Genomic DNA, 19328 nt, shown 5'->3' with positions numbered 1-19328 from the left:
ATTATCATACATGTTGTTTTTTTTCGTCAACTTCAAGCAAGCTTATTTGAACTGGTCACGCTTATGTCAAGTTGGAGTTGAAGAGAATACCAAGAATAAAGCCAAACGACTGAAATCCATGGCTAATGATGATTATTCGATGTAAATAATAATGCGTGCATGCAAATCATAATTTTGTGTCGTTTTAATGAAGTGGAATTATCATCTATTTTTTCCCCTTCCTTAGATTTAGCGCTCAAAGCAAAACGAACGAAAAAAAAGTTCTCTCACATGATACGCACGCATAGAATGTATGCAAACGATGGGAAGGTTGACAGTCGGCTGTTGTTGTAGCTGCATCGGTCTGTCTATCATGGTACAGCAAATTCAAGACGGCAGATTCAGTTGATTAGATTTCCATTCTATGTTGGATTGACTTTTTTTCTCCATTTGCGTTTGATGACGGTGTCGACAAGACGTATCCACACCATCGATGATAGATTCACTTCATCGGCGATTGCAATTTGTACGGTTGATGCGACAAAAAGCGTCACTCACTGTGATCGTATTACATGCAATCTTGCTTTGTTTTCCATTCATTTTCTCTTTCCCGGTGTGTCGCTAAAAAAAGAACGACAACGACAAAAACAACGATGACGACGACAAGCGTACAACATCCAAGTCAATTGGAATCGAATTGTTCAGCCGAGTGTTTGTTTGTGTGTAATTACGTGCGCGGTCATTTGTCTCACTTCAGCATACATCATCTAATCTAAAATCGAATGTTTGATACTTTTCATCTTCTCTCTCTCTCTCTCTCTGCCTATGTGTCTCTTTTGCTCACACACTCTCTGGATGATGCTATTTTTTTTTGTTTCTGCGCGTTTTCAACGCTTGTGTGTTCGCCCATGGTCCGTGTGCTCTGTTTCCAACTACACATCTTTTACCTATGACATTTTATCTCGCTGCCTTTTTCTCCCCGCATTCAAATTAAAACTAATTAAAGCAATCGCCATTCGTGTGTGTTTTTGTTCGCTGAACCAGCAAAGAAATGACTATAGTCCGCTGGGCCGCTTCATGTGTTTTATGCGATTCTCTGGAGTTGATTAAAATCAACACGCAATATATTTATTGGGCAATTTTTTTTTCTACCTTTTTTTTCCCATTCGCATTTCGATGGGTTTTCTCCCGTATGCCAATTTCTTTGAACATCTTTTTAAATCGTTTTGACTGACTCACTCATTCGGTATCAACAACAATTGGATGCTGGTAGTTTGACTGCTTCGAAATGAACTCTTAGAAAGAAAAGAATAAAAAAAGGCATTAAAAGAAAAAAAGTATGTGTCGGAAACATACCGAATGTTGAAGAAGAAAAAGAGCTGCTTGCCACATGAGATGGTGGGATTCTAGATGTGCGTTTGTATGGTGAAGCGAAAAAAAGAGTTATCCGAATAATTGATAGGCTAGTTAAGAGGTCTTTGTGCATAAAATGTTTGCCTTTACTTCATCACTGGTAGCCATTCTGAGAAACTGCCGGCCCCATCCATCCGTCATTAAGATCTCATGTTGGTTTTTCTACTTAATTTATTTCAATTTATTCCTCATCGGCGCGCTGTGATACAATTTATATTATACATATATGTATATATTTTAAAATACAGATGGGCTTTTCAGGTGAGATGATCGATGATGCTCTAGCTGCTCTGTCCTGAACAGAAGATTGCTAAGCTCCGGACACCGATTCCGCCGACAGTCTGAGCCGATAAAATTGTATATTGTAATTGAAAAAAAAAAACAATCAACTTGTGTGTCAGACAAAAAACCCCATCATTACGAGCACACAGTAATTTTATCTGTGCGAAGAGATGGAAACGAGTGTAACGCAATCGAATTGCAGCAATCTTTTAATATAATCCCTTAATAACGCACAATTTTCAACAATAAAACCTATATAATACGATATTGCACGCCATGCTCATGTTTTGCTATTTCACGATGTGTAGATAGATTTATTGTTCATATTTTCATCCAGTTTCTGCGCTTTTTCTTCTTCTTTTCTCTCTCTCTCTCTCTCGTTGCTCATTTTGTCGATGTCGTCGTCGTTTTCATCCATCCATTTTTCAAAACGCATTAAAAACTAAGATTGCGCAAAATGGCATACATAAATACGAACGAGAAAGAGATGATGAGCGAATTTTTACAATTGAAAAGCTGCGCGATCGTGGCGGATTATCATAACAACCGCACACTCATTCGGAATTCAGCTAAGCATTGAAGCAAACGAAAGTTATGTGTGGCGGATCAAATTATAAGCGAAGCAAAAAAAAAACAATTTTTCAGAATGATTCCAAACAAGATCGCGTCACATGCACTGATGAAAAAATCGACTGCCCGAAAGAAAGATGGGAAACCAATCGGTCGGCATTCAAGTGTTATCTCAGCTTCAATTTACAAACATGTTTCAGGACGTTTTTTTTTCGTTGGCCGTTGATATTGAGAGAGGGACCAACCAATTCAACGTTTGCGCGCGAGAACATGTTTGAAATTGAATTGAGTGAGCGGCTCTGAAATCAAAACGAATATTATATATTGCTCAATTACGAATACTTTGTACCGACACCATATTAGACATAAATCCCAGGAAAATTATTATAGATTAACATATTGCATTCTCAACGAAATAACAATGTGCAAAATGGTTTTACATGGGTTGAAGAGAATAAAGAATGAAACGAGATAAAAAAAGCGAAACGAAAATTCGCACTCGCACGCTCACCGCCAGAATCCAACGGCCTAGGCTCGAAGAGATGAAAATGAACATTTTGCTGTTGTTGTTGCTTTTTGTTCGTTACATGTTGCAATTACATGCCAATTGATACATCGTGCTGCAACACCTACGTGCCGATCAAGGCGATGCAATATTAATCGACGGCGTCATCAACAGCAGCAGGTAGCTGGTAGATTTAGCGCACCGCTAACTCTTGCACACACACACACAAAATCCATGCATAAGAGATGCAAAAAAATAATATATATACAACGTGCCATAGAGGACTTAGTTATAACTAAATATGAAAAATTTATCGATTGAAAAATGCCAAAGGATCGCAAATATAGCGTTACATCAAGCATATGTATTTCAAATGGGTGTGCATTTGTTTTTCGTTTCAATTTTTTTCGTTGTTGTTGTTGCCTGATTTGTGTGCTGCATTTAAAATGATGATTAAAAGTTTTTGCTTTGCTGCATTCACACAAACAATTCGAATACGTATACGTATGAATTAATAGACTAATTGTATAACCGATCAATTTAAACAGGTTGAAAATGTGCGGCTGAGCGCTTTAGCACAGCACGATTTGGATCACATAGTAAGTGGTTTTGACTCCACGAATTTGTTACTTCGTTCATTTGTGGTTCGTTTTTGTTGTTGTTGAACGAATCCGATTCATGGCACGGTCGAATCGACATGAATTGCATTCACTGTTCACAATTAAACAACGGAAAAGAACGTACATATACAAAAATATGCGAATTATAGAATAAATGTGCACATTATTTTCGTTTCTGTATTAATCGTGTACAATTTCGTACTTCGAATTCAGTTTTTATTCCTTTTCAATACACTCACTCATCCACTGACCCCACTGTAAACCGCAAATATACAGATATATATACTTTCAAACCATAAAATAGAATTATCTGTACACGTTTTGGAATCTCTGTTCAAAATCGGTGAATAATAATAAAAAAATGAAGATAAAAACACACATAACAAAACAGCGATAACAAAAGCGATTTTGCTTCTTTTTTTTTTGCTACAAATGTTTTTTTTTAAACATGCATTTCAACGCCATCATTTCATGTTACGGGCTCAACTAGATGAGTGAGGCTTAATGTTATGTGTCTGCACTCCGCATACAACAAAGTGTGTACGTGCAATCCATTTCTGAGCTGAAATTCCACTAAATCAAACATACTGTCGAGAAATATCCAAAAGGATTCGAAATTACGTCGTTTGTTACTTGTGGGAGAGATAGAGATTGTTCTGTTCGCATTGTTGCTGTTGCTCAGAATGAGAGTGCGCGCACATCAAAAACCACATGCAATTGGATTGGTAATGCACGCGCTGCAGCTCAACTCCGTGTTTGGTGTGTGTGTGTGTGTGTGTGTGTGTGTGTGTGTGTGTGTTTTCATTTTCAATCCCAATACGAGATGTAGCTTGTGCATTTCGTGTAAAATAATCATGATGAAATTGATTGAACTCATTACGCTTTGCATGCGTGATCTGCGGCATTTTTGTTAGTATTCGATAATAATAGCATCAGACAGGTCGAGTATATGCGGTACTTAATTTTGCATCGCCTTTGTTGCGGTTCTAATTTGTTTGGGCTGCTCTTTTTTTTCTTCTCTCCTGTTCAATTCGTTGTTTTCCTTCTTTCAATTGCTTTTTTTCGTTCATTTGAGCGGGATAGATGGTGAGACCCAGTGTGTGTGTGTGTGTGTGTGTGTGTGAGTATGTTGCACATGAAAATTGCACGTTTTTTTTGTGTTGTTGCAAGTATAACTCTCTCGAACACAATGCAATTATGGGCAGAATTATACCGATTACGACATACAACGAACGAGAGATAAAAAAAAAACACGAAAACAGATTGAACTCTCGGGTACGCACAATGGAATTTCGGATAAAATGTTTGAAAAATAAACGATAATGATATTAAAGGCAACAAACAACAAAGCCATAATGAGATGAGGGTATATCGCCTCATTTATTACCACTGGCAGTTTACCACTCTCTCAGATTCGCGTTGCGTTCGACCAATGCCAATCCAAACCATAACCAACCAAAAAAAAGTTAACAAACCGCAAACAAATAAAAACAGCCCAAAATATATTGAAAAAACAGCAAAATCGATTGTGAAAAACATACAAAGTTTTGTAAAAAAAAACACAGCCAAGCCAAACTTATCACAACATACGATATGGTCGGCTGATAAAGTTCCGACCAAAAATGGGGTTCGCCTTCAACGTGGAATTTCTAAACTCGCACTTTTTCAAAATGAAACACTAGTCGTTTGCAATACCACAACGATCGATATTTTTTTCATGTTCAGTTCAACGCCACAAGCTCAGAAAATGGCGTATCACCGACGCATTCCATTTCCATAACAACAACAACAACAACAACAGCAGCAGCATCTGGTCTGGTGCATTTTGATGAATGGCAAACAAAGACTCTCACTCTTTATTTTGTGTGTGCAGAAACAAAACGTTTATCACGAGATGAGGTGCTGTTGCTGCTGTTGTGGTGGCCGTAAGAAATCAATTTTCCATGCGGGTCAAAGAACCTTTTATTCGCTCATTTTTCATTATGATGCCGCTCAAAAGTTGGTGTCTCAAGAGTGTCTTTCCATTCACACATTCTTTGTGGCAGTTTTCTCGAAATCAACGACCTTACCAGCAAAAACGGTTTGCACACATTTAATGCGACAATTTTAGATCCATTTGTCAAAGTTCAGCGAGAAAAATTGTCTGGGAAAAATGAAGTAGCATTACACGGCTGTGGCGTCATTTGGTAACAATGCGAATGTGAGCGCGCACATTTTGTAAAAAATGAAAAAATGGTTCGGAAATTCGATTTGTCGCTAATTATATTAATTTTTGTGGTTGCATATTTCATGCGCGCAAAACAATGAACCATGCTGAACAAAGATTTGTTATTAACAGCGGCATATGTTTGTGCAAAATGAATAAAAGAAAACACTTTGCAAGAGATAGGATAAATTGTGTGGCATTGAACAGTAACAAAAAACATAAACATTCTCACTCCGCTCGGTGTGTATACGTGCTGTGCTTCGGCGTAATTTCAGACTCTGGCGAAAATTGAATTATGTATACAAATACAGAAAAAATAGCAACATCTCCGCCGGAGTCATCCATCAACCAGCATCGCACACAGAGAGAGTACTTGACTTTGCATCATTATGAATCAAACGAAAATGCGATGCACCGAACAATGGACTGCTTTTGTTACATCTCACGATTCAATTGCGCCGCGATATTCAATACCGTGCGCGTCTCTTTTTTCTATTTAGTTTTTGATCGAATTGAAAGAAAACCACGTAGCAATGAATCATTCACGCCATTATATATTTCGCTTCTTTTTTTTGCTTAGATTGTCAGAGTATACAATGTTTGCTTATATTATTATTGTAGCAATCTCGTCTCGGTTTATTTGTTATTAGATTGACCGTCAATTGGCGCTATGAATTTGCAGATTCGCTTAAATTTGATTGCTTTTGAAAAAGTTTCATTTGAACCGGTGTATGTGTGTGTGTGTGTGTGCGCACTGAATTTTGAGGCGGGAGGCCGAAAAAAAGAAACAAGAGCAGAGAAATCGTTTAGCATTTTCGGTTATATTGTTTTTATTTTCTATGAATTTCCCTCAATTAAAAACGAAACAAACCTGCTGACAGAAGAAATTCACCTTTGACTGTTCAATATATCATAGCCTCATTCCAGTGCACACTACACAACCAGATTCACTATTTGCTGCGAGTCTTCGGCAAATGGAGAAAAAACACTAATTCGAAAAAAAAGAAGCAAAAGAAAACGATGGCAAAAAAAGCGACATACACAACACAGGCATTTGGTCTGCAGATAGATAGAAAAAAAGTGAAAAAACAGCAAGTTTCATTTCACTTACCTTTTAACGCAATCCAACGGCAAACAACGAAATTCATCGCCGCCGCCGTCGTCGCACACAGAATACGTGCATTGGCCGAGTCATTCGACGGCAAAATATCTGTGAAATTTTACATACAAACCCAAGACGTAGGAAAACAAAGAAACAAAAAAAAACTCGCGCACTCGACAAACAAACGGCAATGGCAAACCACAGCCATCAAACCGACTTTGAATAGTTCGAACCGTTTCCATATGCGGCAACAATTGTGATGGATCCGTTTTTTCCCTCGAGCTCGATCGAAGCACACACACACAATCCGAATTGTGATCGATGCAATCGCTTCAAGTATCATGTGTATATACGTGCATTTGATAGATAAATACAAAAAAATAGTACCGTTCGTTGATCCAGCCGCGATTCTTTTTTCTTTTCGCCGAGACAAACGCTCAGTAGCCCGATCGCGCTACAGAAATTCTCTTTCTCTCTGACCATTTCTCCTCCCCGTGCCGCGTGTTTATTTTGCATTTTACAATTCATTTGCCATTGTTTCGCATTTCTTTTCGTCTCTGTTTTCTTTTCGTTAGCGTTGTCCAAAAAGTCAATATTTTAATGGTATTTATTATTATGACTTGCAGTTGTTTAGCCGTTTTACTTGCAAACTCACAATTGATGCTGTGTATACTAGTGCACTTTGAATTGCGCGTGAATTGAAAAGAGTCGCAAATGGCGAAAAATAAGTGACAGCAAACAAAAATGCTTTCGCATTTGAAATGAGCAACATTAGCATCGCAAGTAGCATGGCGACTCAGCGCGAATGAAAGAATGGAAGAAATGAACCGCTTTATGGTGGTGTCATATATGTTAATAACAAAATATTTCTCACTTTTCGTTGTGTTTCTTTTTTCATTCTCTGTATTTTCCAACATTGGTTTAATGTTTATCTGGTTTTTGTTTCGATTTTCTTTGCAGCTTATTACCCCAAAGGACGCGACTTTGATCAAATATATAAAGCAACATAATCGTTATATTACGGCAGTCGGTGAAGGAAAAAAGAGTTATGCAAACAGCAAATCGACTATCCAGCCCAAAAGCATAACAGCACACACATTCGGCTTCTCATGCACGAGTCAACAATGAATCGCATGCAAAACATATTTTGCTAATTCATTTGAATTTGATTGCGTGGCCGTTACATTGGAAACAAGTTAAGAAAAAAAAATCCATAACTGGACACATCCTCATCCGAAATAGAATCGACAGAGAGAAGAAGAAATTTTGGTCGACAGCGCGAAGAGAGAAGAGATAAATATCCAATCAAATCAATTGCGAAAATCTTGAAAAAGACCAAAGACCAAAGGCCGAAACCAACGAAATTGATTACGAAAGACAGGCGAACAGTGCTCCGGCACGTAACTATTTAGTTTACATGTGAATTGCAAAGTGCCCGAATCGATCGACGGCGAGATTTATGTGACGACAGAACAACAAACCAATTCAAACTCATAAAACATTTCGAAAGAGAAAGAGAGAGAGAGAGAAAGATGCCATCGGGTAACGTGCCAACGACACCAACGACACCAACATCACCAACAGCATCGAATGCAGTTGAGCCACAGAACGAACACAGCTCCAGCAAAATGGTGAGCAATTTTTCTTCCTATTAGAAATAACAAAGCTAACGGCAAAACGAAATGAGCCGTCGCAACAACGACGACGACGACGACTAACAAGAAGCACTTTTTCTTTTTATTTGCCAAAAACAGAAAGTTAAGCACACTTTTTAACCCGTCAACTTAGCAGCAATTTCAAAACAATTTAACCAATCAACAGAACATCAACAAGTCAAGATGTGTTAAAAGTGTTTTTCTCTCTCTAGCTGATTGAGCCCAGCCATTAAGTGTGTGACCATTTTCGGAAAGTGTTGTGTGTGTACACTTCTGACATTTTTATTATAATTGAAAATCGGATAATGTCAACCTACACACATTCTACATGTGTATTTATGATGAGTCAACTAGAGGCCGTTTATCGATTTTTATGAAAGAAAGGGAAGAGTTTCACTCGCAAATTCACACTCAATTGAAGTACATGTCATCGTGGCTTCAATTCATTTGGCTTACATCATCATTGCAAGTGACACGACGGGTCAGTTGGCATTGTTTGGCCACTTGCCTCTTTCACTGTGCGCTACGGCGAAAGGTTATACCATTTAAAATCGCATCTCATCTGCAAGCGTAATGAAAATTTCAACATATAACACTTTCCGATTAAAATGTCCACTAAATAGCAATTCAATTAAGTGGTGAAAGCCCATGCTTGCATAAACCACCGACAAAAAAGTGGAAAAAAAACACACTGCCGAAAATCAAATCAACCACAGTCGACAGACGAAAAACAAAACACGCCACACACACAGCAGACAGTAGATGAAAGCCGAAAAATGCGAACGTGCTGCATCCTTAGATGCCGTTGCTGAATGTTCAAAGGCGGAAGTCATGTTTCGTGAAAACGTGAACATCGTCCCATCGTATCGACTTATTTTTTTTTCTTTCTGTGCCAAATTTGCTTTTGTTTCGAAATATTCCCACTCGTTTGAAACGGTTCAAGAGATGAAGAACCATTCCCAATGCCAGAAAAATCTCTCTGACCTTTCCGAAATTATTTTCAAGCCAAGAAAAAAATTATACCGTAAATTCTTTGTTGATGAGAGCGAGAGAATTTGAGCTGTTTGTTTTTCTTCATCTCTCAAAAATTGTCGACTCGGGCGTGTGTGTGTGTATGATGAAAACATTTTTCGTATACATAATCATAATCTTATTACGTTCACCGAACCTGACACACGCACACAACGTCTTTTTCTTGCGTTCATACGTAATTTGTGTGTTGTCTTTGGGCCATTGGCCAAATTCGTTCGTATTGTAATTACGCGAAGAGCTGTTTGTTTTTATGTATATTTGGCGTCATTTAAACTGGAGTAAAAACCGATAGAAATTCTTGACCGCGAGAGAAACGACGAAGAAATTAAAGAAAAGAAACGAAGAACGGTAATCGGTGCTCAAGTAATTTATGTTGGACGTGAAAATGATCTAGTCATATTTATATGATATATGATATCTCGCTTGGGTTAGTTGCTTTAGAATTTTTAATTTAATTTAATATTAAAATATGCGTCGATATACTGCTGGAAGAAGTGTAATTGAGATCGTGCGCGAGCGCGCTCATGAATCGATATTTACAATGTATGTGTGTGTGTGTGTGTGTTTGTACGCGCATGTGATGGAATTGAGCAGTAGCCTGTAACTGATGGTTTTTTACTGATTATAAACGCCACCGTTGCTGCGCATTGATTATACTAATTTTGTGCTACTGCCACAACGTGTTTGCATCGCCATAAATTACACATTAGAAAGAGTGCATTGCATGGAACACAACAGATGAAGACGATGAAGAGTGAATCAAAAATGTGCCTGTTCATGGCAATTCATTTCAAGAGCACACACAGACACACAGCAAATGAATTGCTCATTTCAGGCAGTTCTAATTGCTTTCATGCGGTCGCACTCGCAACTCGCGCTCCCGAACGTACGCTTACCTTTTCATGGCGATTTTCTTTGGTTGCGATTTGAACGCCTTTCCATTGAGCCTGAGCTCGAGCCCCGATTAGTTTGCGAAATGCGAACGAATCGAAATAAGTAGCTAAATGAATGCTTACAGTAATCGAAGTTATTGGTTTTCTTTTGTTCGCCAATTGATTTGATATGGCCCACAGCTAAATGATGTTTGAACATTTTCTATCTATATACAGCTCACCGAGAGAGATGTAGCGAGATATTGTATTCACCATTAATTATACCTTCAATTTCGTATCGCGCCGAACACCAAACAAATGGTTTCGTTTTTTTTCTATTCATCTAAGCTCTAGTTTTTATTCAATTTGTGCTGAGATAAGCAGCTGAAATCAAAGGTTGTTTCGCCAACGCCTCTTTGTTGTGCTATATCGGCCAATTCAATTTGAGATTCATTGTGGGCAACAATAACAACAATACGAAAAATCGGCAACAGTTCACACAAAATGAAAATATACTTTCAAAGAAATCGTCGATCTTGATTGCCCATTTTTCCTTTCGTATGGGTGGTGTTTTCATTTTTACCTCTTTACTATTTTTTTATCGGCTCATAAGTTTTCATACGAGCAATAAAATAAAGTGAGCCACTGGCATCGACAACTCTACGTACAAATTCAACCGCACACAGCATAAACACACAGTCTGATTCATTTTAATCGCAAATCAGATACTTCTCTCTATCTCGCTTGCCTGTTATTCCATTTAGTGCACAGCGCATATTTTGCGTATCAAAACCCACCAGATTGGCTAAACTTCACAGATAAACACAAATAATTATACACCGTTATCTTCGAGTTCTTTTTTTTCGGTATGAAAACATTCTCTTATCGTATCATATTTTTTTGCTGTTCATGCGCTTTTGTTACTGCTGAGAACGGGCAAAAAATTGTAAACAGCACAAATGAATAATCAAAAGTAGGAAAAATACAAGTGATACACAAGAAGATATACCTTTGGTGTATTCTGATCTACACCTAATTATTTCGTGTTCATGTGTTTGCGTGTAATTTTTGTGCTTATCTCGAAATTTCATCGCAATGTGATATTCTGCGCTTGGCAAATCGGTTTCTCTTCACTTCGTAATCACAGTCGTCGTTTCTAATTCCGAGTGACACGTTCATTTGTGCGCCACCAAATGCATTTCTTCTGGTTGTGTGTTTCCTTTGCACGATATATAATTATAATTTTGTTTCTTTCATATTCTCAGTGATTTTTCTTTCATTTGCCTTTTTTCATTTCGTTCAATTGAACAACAAATTAATTCTCTGTCGTTTTTTTTCGCGTTTCTTTTCTCTCATTTCAGCAGCGACAAATGTCCTACGATCCCACGGAGTACGTGCAACGGGCTCGTGTAACAAAAGCAGCACCACCGAAACCGGCCGCCAATCCATTGCAATTTGTACAAATGAAACCGTGTAATTTGTTCAGAAGTGCACAGGAGCAACTGAAACGTGCCGAAGAAGTGAAAAAGGTCAAAGAGATCGTGAAAGAAGAACCGGAAGATTGGCAAAGCGTAAGTCATTTTTTGTGCGACACATAATTCGCGCACTTTATTTTTCGTTCCCCTCTTCAGTCCTTTGAAAAAGTCTAAATCATTTTTCACGTCGTTTAAAATGATGTTCATTTTGATAAATACCTTTTGCACCACTGTGTGTGTATGTCGCAAATGCGCACGACATTCATAAATAAATAAATAGAAAATTCGTTGAACTGGGCAGACGTGCAGTGAACTGGTGCAGCAGAACTGCAGCAGCAGCAACCTATTGAGTATGTCGGGCGCTCGGGCATTTATTGAAATATATTCCAAGTAAAACACAACATTGTCGTCGTCGTCGTCGTCATCGTCGTCGTACAATCAATTAGACTAAATTACAGTTTATCGCGATGTTCCTCTGCGTTCTTCTTCTTTCTTCTCATTCTCCATGCAGTGGTCAAGTGAATTTCTAGCTCTTTCGCATTCTGTGCGTGTATTCAACCACTTTTTTGCCCTCCGCATCTACACACACACACTTGGTATAATTGCCGTCAATTTCTAAAGTACCACAACCGCGAATGAGTGAAATTGCGGAGTGTGTAAGGCGAATCAAGGCAAAATCTAAAGTAAAACAAGAGCAAGATTTGTACGAAAGAAAATCAATGCTAACGGTATAATTACACTCATTAACCATATATACGTTTTGTTTTGATGTGTTATTGTCGCTTTTTCCACTGTACGCGCGCGCGAGCGTGCACACACACACATCTTCTGGTTCTTCTTCGAAAAAGTCGGAGATTACTTGTTTTTCCCTATTCGCTGCCATTCTATCACTTTGCGAGAAACGGCAAACTCTTAACACTTTTGCTATTGCAATTGGCGTAATTCATCCGCCTCAAATTAAAATACAGCGACGAAAGTACACAACAATTGCGGTTGTAGGAATAGAATCAAAGAAAATGAGAAAGAAAGAGTCATCGCAAGAGCGCACGCGAGAGAGTGTGAGAGAGGAAATACAAGATGACAGAAACTTCTTGTATGGACCGTGTATATGGTGTTTGTGTGGTTTTAGGTGAACTTGTTTACTCGCATTTAATGGTGTTTTCTCGAAAAACGAACGAACAAAAAAGATCTAAACATATATAATATACACACTTAGCAATCTCTTTTGTTTGTACACTCACAAAATCCTCATCTAAATCACAGAAATAGTTTTTTTTTCGTCGGCAGCCGTCGTTGGATGTGATTCTTGGAAAAGTGTTCGGCATTACTCGCTATGTGTATATACGTTGACGTTTGCTGAAGCGATTCTTATCGCGCTATTCGTTATACATTCCAAAAGCGTAATTTACGCTATACGCGCGTGCAGCCACAGAAAAAGAAAGAAAGCACAGAACATTCTATATCTGATAAATTTTAATCATTACCTAAACGAATGTTGCTTCGTCGTCATCATCATCATTGTCGTAAAGTTCATTGACGAGTACGAGACAAAGCGATATATTTTATGGGACAGAGTGTGGCACATCAATGTTAAATACATATATAAATAGGTTGATGAAACAATGCGTTGGCATTGTAGCACAATTATTTGTCTCCATTCCGGAATGATCGTCGCACGTTTATTCAGCTCTTCTTCTTTTTTCGTCGCAACAAATGGTCGATTCACTTGACCCATTCTATTTTAAACTGTCTCATATCTCAGTACGATTAAGCTAAATCAATTATTATTTGTTTGTTTATTCCATCGGGTTCATCGTATACGTATGACCCGAAACGAAACGTAGACCTACATTGAATAGATTTCTCAAGCGAGATATAATTTATCTAATTGGCTTTTAATTGTTCGATAGAGACAACAATAAACATGCTCATTGCAATTGATACTCAGGTCGAAGTCATGCAGTGCATAGTTTCGTTTAATTGAAATGCAGAAAAGAAGCTCGCCGATTATCTAGCGATGATTCGCATATATCTGAATCATTCTCTCTCTCTCTCTCTCTCTCTCTCTCTCTCTCTCTCTCTGTGCAATGGGTCATGTGTTTGACCTGAATTGATTGAATTAACCGCTCTTTAATATTCTCTTTCACATTCAATGCTGGAATGGTTGTGAGCCTAGGAGCCACGCAGCAAGTGAAATCCAACACGACTGAGCAAAGTAACAACAATAAAATGCCAAATTCTGAATATGAATGCATAAATAAGTGGCTTGCTGTGAGTGTGTGTTTATGCTCATTGCTCACGTCGTGTGGCCTGGTCTGGCATTTTGCCATCCCTCTCTCTCTCTCTCTCTCTCTCTCTCTCTCTCTCTCTCTCTCTCTCCCGGTATCTCGATCGACCAAATTTACAATTTAAATCATTTCGCTTCGATCAAACCGTTCCGCACAAATCAAATACACTACACACATTTCGGCTACTTGATAAATATTTACCGATTTATATCGTGTGTATTTTCTCTTGTTCCTGAATTTATTGTTTGGTGTGTTTTTTTCTCGCCTCTTTCTTCTTCTGACCACGTTCGTTGGTTCAATGTTTTCGGCTGGACAAATATCGCTGTGAGCATGTTGCATTCGAATTATGATAATTCAACTCATGCACCTTGGCACTATGTTTTTCCCTCTCTGTATGTACAGCTCGAGACCGAGTCTTCGTGTTGTCGACGTGTGTGTCGGCGCGCCACTGTTTGCGTTTTCGCTAATCACGTTTTTCTCATTTCTTTACTTTGTTGTTCGGATTTTTCTGTTTTTGTTTCTCCCTTTTTTACTCTTTTGTTTGTCCATTGAAAATCAGTGCCAAATACCATATCGTTCCGAAATTTTTTAGTTTTTTTTTCTGGATGATTCAGGTAGTCCGTATGAGCTTGTGCTTGTGTAAATGTAAATTGAAGCGGTTATTCAAATATACATGTACAGTTACCGATCAATTTCACGCCCGTTGTTGCCTCTTGTCTTTGCTCTCTCCGCTGGCTTTGGTTAATTTGGCCATTTCGCATATATGTGCAGATGCAAGTGAAAGAATGGTTTTTTTTCTCCCGCTTCTTTGTCTCTCTCTCTCTCTCCCTCGCATTGTTTCGATTCGGGCATTTTGTCTGACTTTTAATTTAGAATTTTTAGCACGTAGCCATTGTTGCATGTACTTTCAACGCCTCGTTACCGCTTGTTCAACCAATTTTACGGACCATACGCGAATAGCGTACAAACAGTGGCCAAACCGAAAACCAAAACCGAACAAAAAAAAACGTTTACATCACCATTTCCATGTGTTCACGTGTAGTCATTTCGGTTGATTGACTAATGTCGCGATTGGATGGAATGCAAATTGATAAATTTCATGCCCGATGGTTATGGTCTATTTCGCTCTCTCTCTATCTCCATCATCACCGTGCATAACGTGACGAAATTGGACAACTTAACACGTCAAAGGTGTGAGAATCGAATAACTTTAAAATTAGAATTTTTGCACAATTTCCTCAAATTGCTCTTTACGATGTAATTCCTTTTCGGTTCAATTTCAAAACACAACGAGCATTCTTTCCATCGAACGATAGTCGGGGATTAAAGTTTAGCCAATTTCAGACGAAAGAGAGAGAGAGAAAAAAGACGTAAATAAATTCTTTCGGTTTCTGCGAAAAGTGTTTGATGATGGACGAGCGAAACGTGTGTTTCGAAACTCAGCAAAATTGAGTAAATGCCGACATTTAATTCAATTTCAGTGTGTGTATGCGCTCTCGAACTAAGTCGGAAGTTAAACAACAAATAACGAAACGTTATTTATGTTGAAAATAAGAAGAGGAGATATTTTTTCCATGGAAATTCTCACGATCAATCAATACGGTAACATGTGAAATCTGGAATGTCGAGGAGATGCACGCAGCGCACAGCATTCAAACGCATACACACATTTTCTTCCTCTGTCGTCTCGTTCGTCGAAAATCCAAAATATTTCCAATCATATTCCATTCGCTCCGAGTGAGACGGATTGTTTTCAATCCAAAAAAAGATTGGGAAAAAAACAAAACTGAAAAAAATGAATCGACAACAAAGAGATCGATGCACAACTGTTACATAAGAATTAACAACTGTGTTTTGTGAAGAGAATCGAACATTCTCCAAAATGCATGGTGTGAGTGTGGACGTCGAAGAACATGTGAATGATTCTCATCGAGTAGGTTTGAAAACAAAAACGTTTCGGTTGCGTCTTTCTCACTTCGTTCACGGCAGTTGGTTCGTCAACAAAACATCGACACATTCGGAAAGCGTTCACATGTGTACGATCCTCGTTTGAGCAGGTCATCTCTTCTCACACATCGATCAGCGCACCTTTACAGCAACTATCTCTTCATTTTATATTTAGGTATAACGATTTTGTTTTTTACCTGAAAAAAAAATCCCGACAAATCGATTTAGTATAAATGCTGGAAACGCACACATGCAACTCAGAAAATAAAAACCACAAATATTTATGGCCGATGTGATGCGTAGTAGTAATGATGTATCTTTAAAGTGACCATTAGCAAACAAACATATACACTCACACATCCACACACACATACTGTCGAAATGCCACAATTGTGAACTGATTTGAAAGATATGCAGCATTGAAGCTTGTAAAATTAGTCATAATAATTTTTTCGACGTAAATTCGAACGGAGCACACACTACCGAAACCCAATAGATAAATAGGGTTTTAACGTCATATTTTGGTATTCAAAGGCCATCATATGTCTGTAGTTGCCTGTGGTTGATTTGGAATTCAATAGGCGTAGAAACGTCAAGCGAACACCACATTGTGTCGATATCATAAATCGAAATGGAAAAAAATCATTTTTTTTCTCTTCTAAAGTTGGCCGAAATTCATAATCATTTAGAAAATTCATTTCAGTTCTTGTTATAAGTTCAGTTGAAGCGGTTGTGAAGTGGATACGATTCGTAATGTGCTTGTTTTTGTGGACAGAGCAAAGAAATACAAATAGAGATTTAAAATTTGAATAAACGCTGTCATTTAACGCAGAAAAAAAACAACCGACGACAGCCATCAAAAGTGAGAAAAAAAGTTCATTTGAAAAACTGTTCCAGTTTCTTGTTGTGAATAAAGTGATTTGTGGAGAGCTATGTTATTTCTTTTCTTCTGCATACGTATTGTTTGTTTTTGTTGAGGATAGAGCGAGAAAAGAGAAATTTGCATGATAATGATATACGACCGAGAAGCAGATGAAACTGAAAAGAGTCAGTGAATAGTCGATTGTTTGATATGTGTAAGTGGTTCGTTTCACGTTTTTTTTTATTTAGCACAAAGCACAAGATCGTCCAAAGAGCGGGTTTTTTCTTCGTTGTTTTTGTCTGTAAACATAAACAATGCCACCTGAAACTCAAACTCATTCTCGAAAAGAAGAAGCACACAGTACAACAACACGCGGTTCATTCAATGAAAAGAGAAGAAATACTCTCGTAAATTGACGTTTATAAATGGGCTGGCTTTGTGTGCGAATTTGGAACGGACGTTTGTCTCTTATGAACTTGCCTCCATTAGTCCATTATTCACTATTTTCATTATTATTTTGTTTGAGTGAAAATTTGCCGTCTGAGTTTGGCCGAGTTTCAATTTGATTCGCGGCAGCGCTAATCATTCGCTTTGACGGATTCTTCGTCTTATTTTCTTTCTGCTTCACTTGTGTATTGTTCCACTACAGCCGAGTACTGAGACGGCTTTTCAATGATTTAGTCTAAGCAATGACCACGTTCCAAACGAAATTGAGACTGAAATTGCGGTCAACGCAATTCAATGGATTCCGTGCTTTTTCCACTTTTTCGCCGTGCTGTTCATGCACTCAAAATAAAGCAATAAAAATAACCGTGGAATAAATGACAATTTTGACGTCTCTCTACCTGTATTCTTTTTATCCGCCACACTTCGGAAAGCGAAGAGAATCGAAACAGAAACATTTGTGTTAAATTGATGCTCACGGCATTGCTGAAATGTGATACTTCCAAAAATGAAAGCAGTAAACAAAGACCAACCAAATGAAGAAATAAACATTTTATTGAGCTTTTTCTTTGTGCGAAATTCGTTAGCCTTAATTCCATGGCAAAAAAAGAGAAATACACACATATTTTTGGAAAATGCAGAATCTTAATCCGATTTACCCAATGGCCGCCATTTAACGAATTTATCCAACTAAATGTCTGGCCCAGGGTTTAAAAAAAATGAATTCGATTTCGATCACTTTCCCGCAAAAGTGAGTGATCAGGTGAATTGCGGTAGAAATAGAAAACACGATCAACGATGTAACGGTTCATTTCACTTTGGGCTCTAATGGTGAAATGGTCGATTTTTACCCATCACATGGAATTGCTAATCGTGATTCGATTCAAAATCGAAATGAACATCATTTAACCCATAATTTGATTATTTCTGTCTGATTATACATCTTCAGGCGTTTTTTGTTCGTCCGTAGTTTTTTTCTACATTTGAATGATTGCCGTCTTTTTTTCCCATACAGAATTTGGACAATTGGAAATCCGGTCGCAGAAAACGTGTTGAACATATTATCGATCGCGTTGTTGAAGCGAAAAAACTTGAATTGGAAGAGTTCGACCGTAATCGAAAGAAATCGAAAACATTTTCCGAAATGATGGAAGAAAGGTAAGTCAAAAAAACAAACAAACAAACGAAAGATATGAAAAAAATAGCAAAGATTTTGCAACTATCATGGGTTATCAATTCAATTATCTTGTCCGCATTCAATTAAAAGCGAAAACTATCGTTGGGTTAAAAAATCTCTTTTAAAGGCAAACAGAAAAAAATTATGCTTGACATAGATGCATTTACATAAGTGAAGTGAGCCGGAGAGCCATTGAACCGATAACGAAAATATACGGTGCGGTGAATATGGCAGAGTTGCGAAAGGCAAAATAACGATGAAACACACCGAGCTAGACTATCTCATCTATTGATTACTTGTGGGCCTGTGAAACGCGACGTAATGTCATTGACTTGATTATTGTTTCTGATCATCGGATGACATTTTCAATATTCAAAATAGCAAACCGCATACATTGCGCGCAATGAGCAGGTCTTTTCTTTTCAATTTCCTATTTACTCGGTCGATTGATTTGTGTATGCTTATGCCGCAGATCGAATCAGCCATAATAATAATAATAATAATAATGTATAATTGGTGAAATGGCTCGACGGATCCAGTCAGACCGACAGACAAACTTACACACACACACACACACATGTCGAAGACGGCTCAAAATGCACGAGGCGCGCACGCGCGTTAAACCAAATCAAATTGCAATAAATTACCGTTATTTATGCATTCAGTTATTCATTTTGAAAGTTAAACTGCAAATCATTTTGGCCATAATTCAGCTTCCACACACATCAATCGCATTTAAATGCTTTTACCATAAAATTTTACAAGGAAACTAATGCGAATTTCATGGCAATAATGCCAATTTGGCTACGTATTCTCTCACCGGTGGTACATATTGAAATGGAATCGACCAAAAGAGAGAGAGAGAGAGAGAGAGAGAGAGAGAGAGAGAGAGAGAGAGA

At 38.0% G+C, this 19328-nt stretch overlaps 1 protein-coding gene across 4 annotated transcripts in view; it reads left to right on the top strand.

The window, feature by feature from the left end:
• The window catches only part of LOC129577468 (myb-like protein U), a 58113-nt gene that overhangs the window by 23927 nt on the left and 14858 nt on the right, over positions 1-19328 (top strand). The window contains exons 2-4 of one of the 4 annotated variants that reach the window (XM_055464568.1): positions 7638-8308; positions 11598-11807; positions 18268-18410. In XM_055464568.1, coding sequence (XP_055320543.1) covers positions 8210-8308; positions 11598-11807; positions 18268-18410 — 452 coding nt within the window. In that variant the 5' untranslated portion in view covers positions 7638-8209. Of the gene's footprint in view, positions 1-7637; positions 8309-11296; positions 11447-11597; positions 11808-16630; positions 17023-18267; positions 18411-19328 lie in introns of those variants that run through there. The other 3 variants (XM_055464586.1, XM_055464575.1, XM_055464595.1) reach the window with 3 other exon arrangements.

The sequence above is a fragment of the Sitodiplosis mosellana genome, unplaced genomic scaffold (assembly GCF_009176505.1).
Source record: "Sitodiplosis mosellana isolate CC-2019 unplaced genomic scaffold, AAFC_SMos_1.0 Smas_scaffold_1, whole genome shotgun sequence".
In the NCBI taxonomy this organism is placed as follows: domain Eukaryota; kingdom Metazoa; phylum Arthropoda; class Insecta; order Diptera; family Cecidomyiidae; genus Sitodiplosis; species Sitodiplosis mosellana.
Note: the sequence above shows the minus strand (reverse complement) of the source record. Positions and strands in the feature narration are given on the sequence as shown.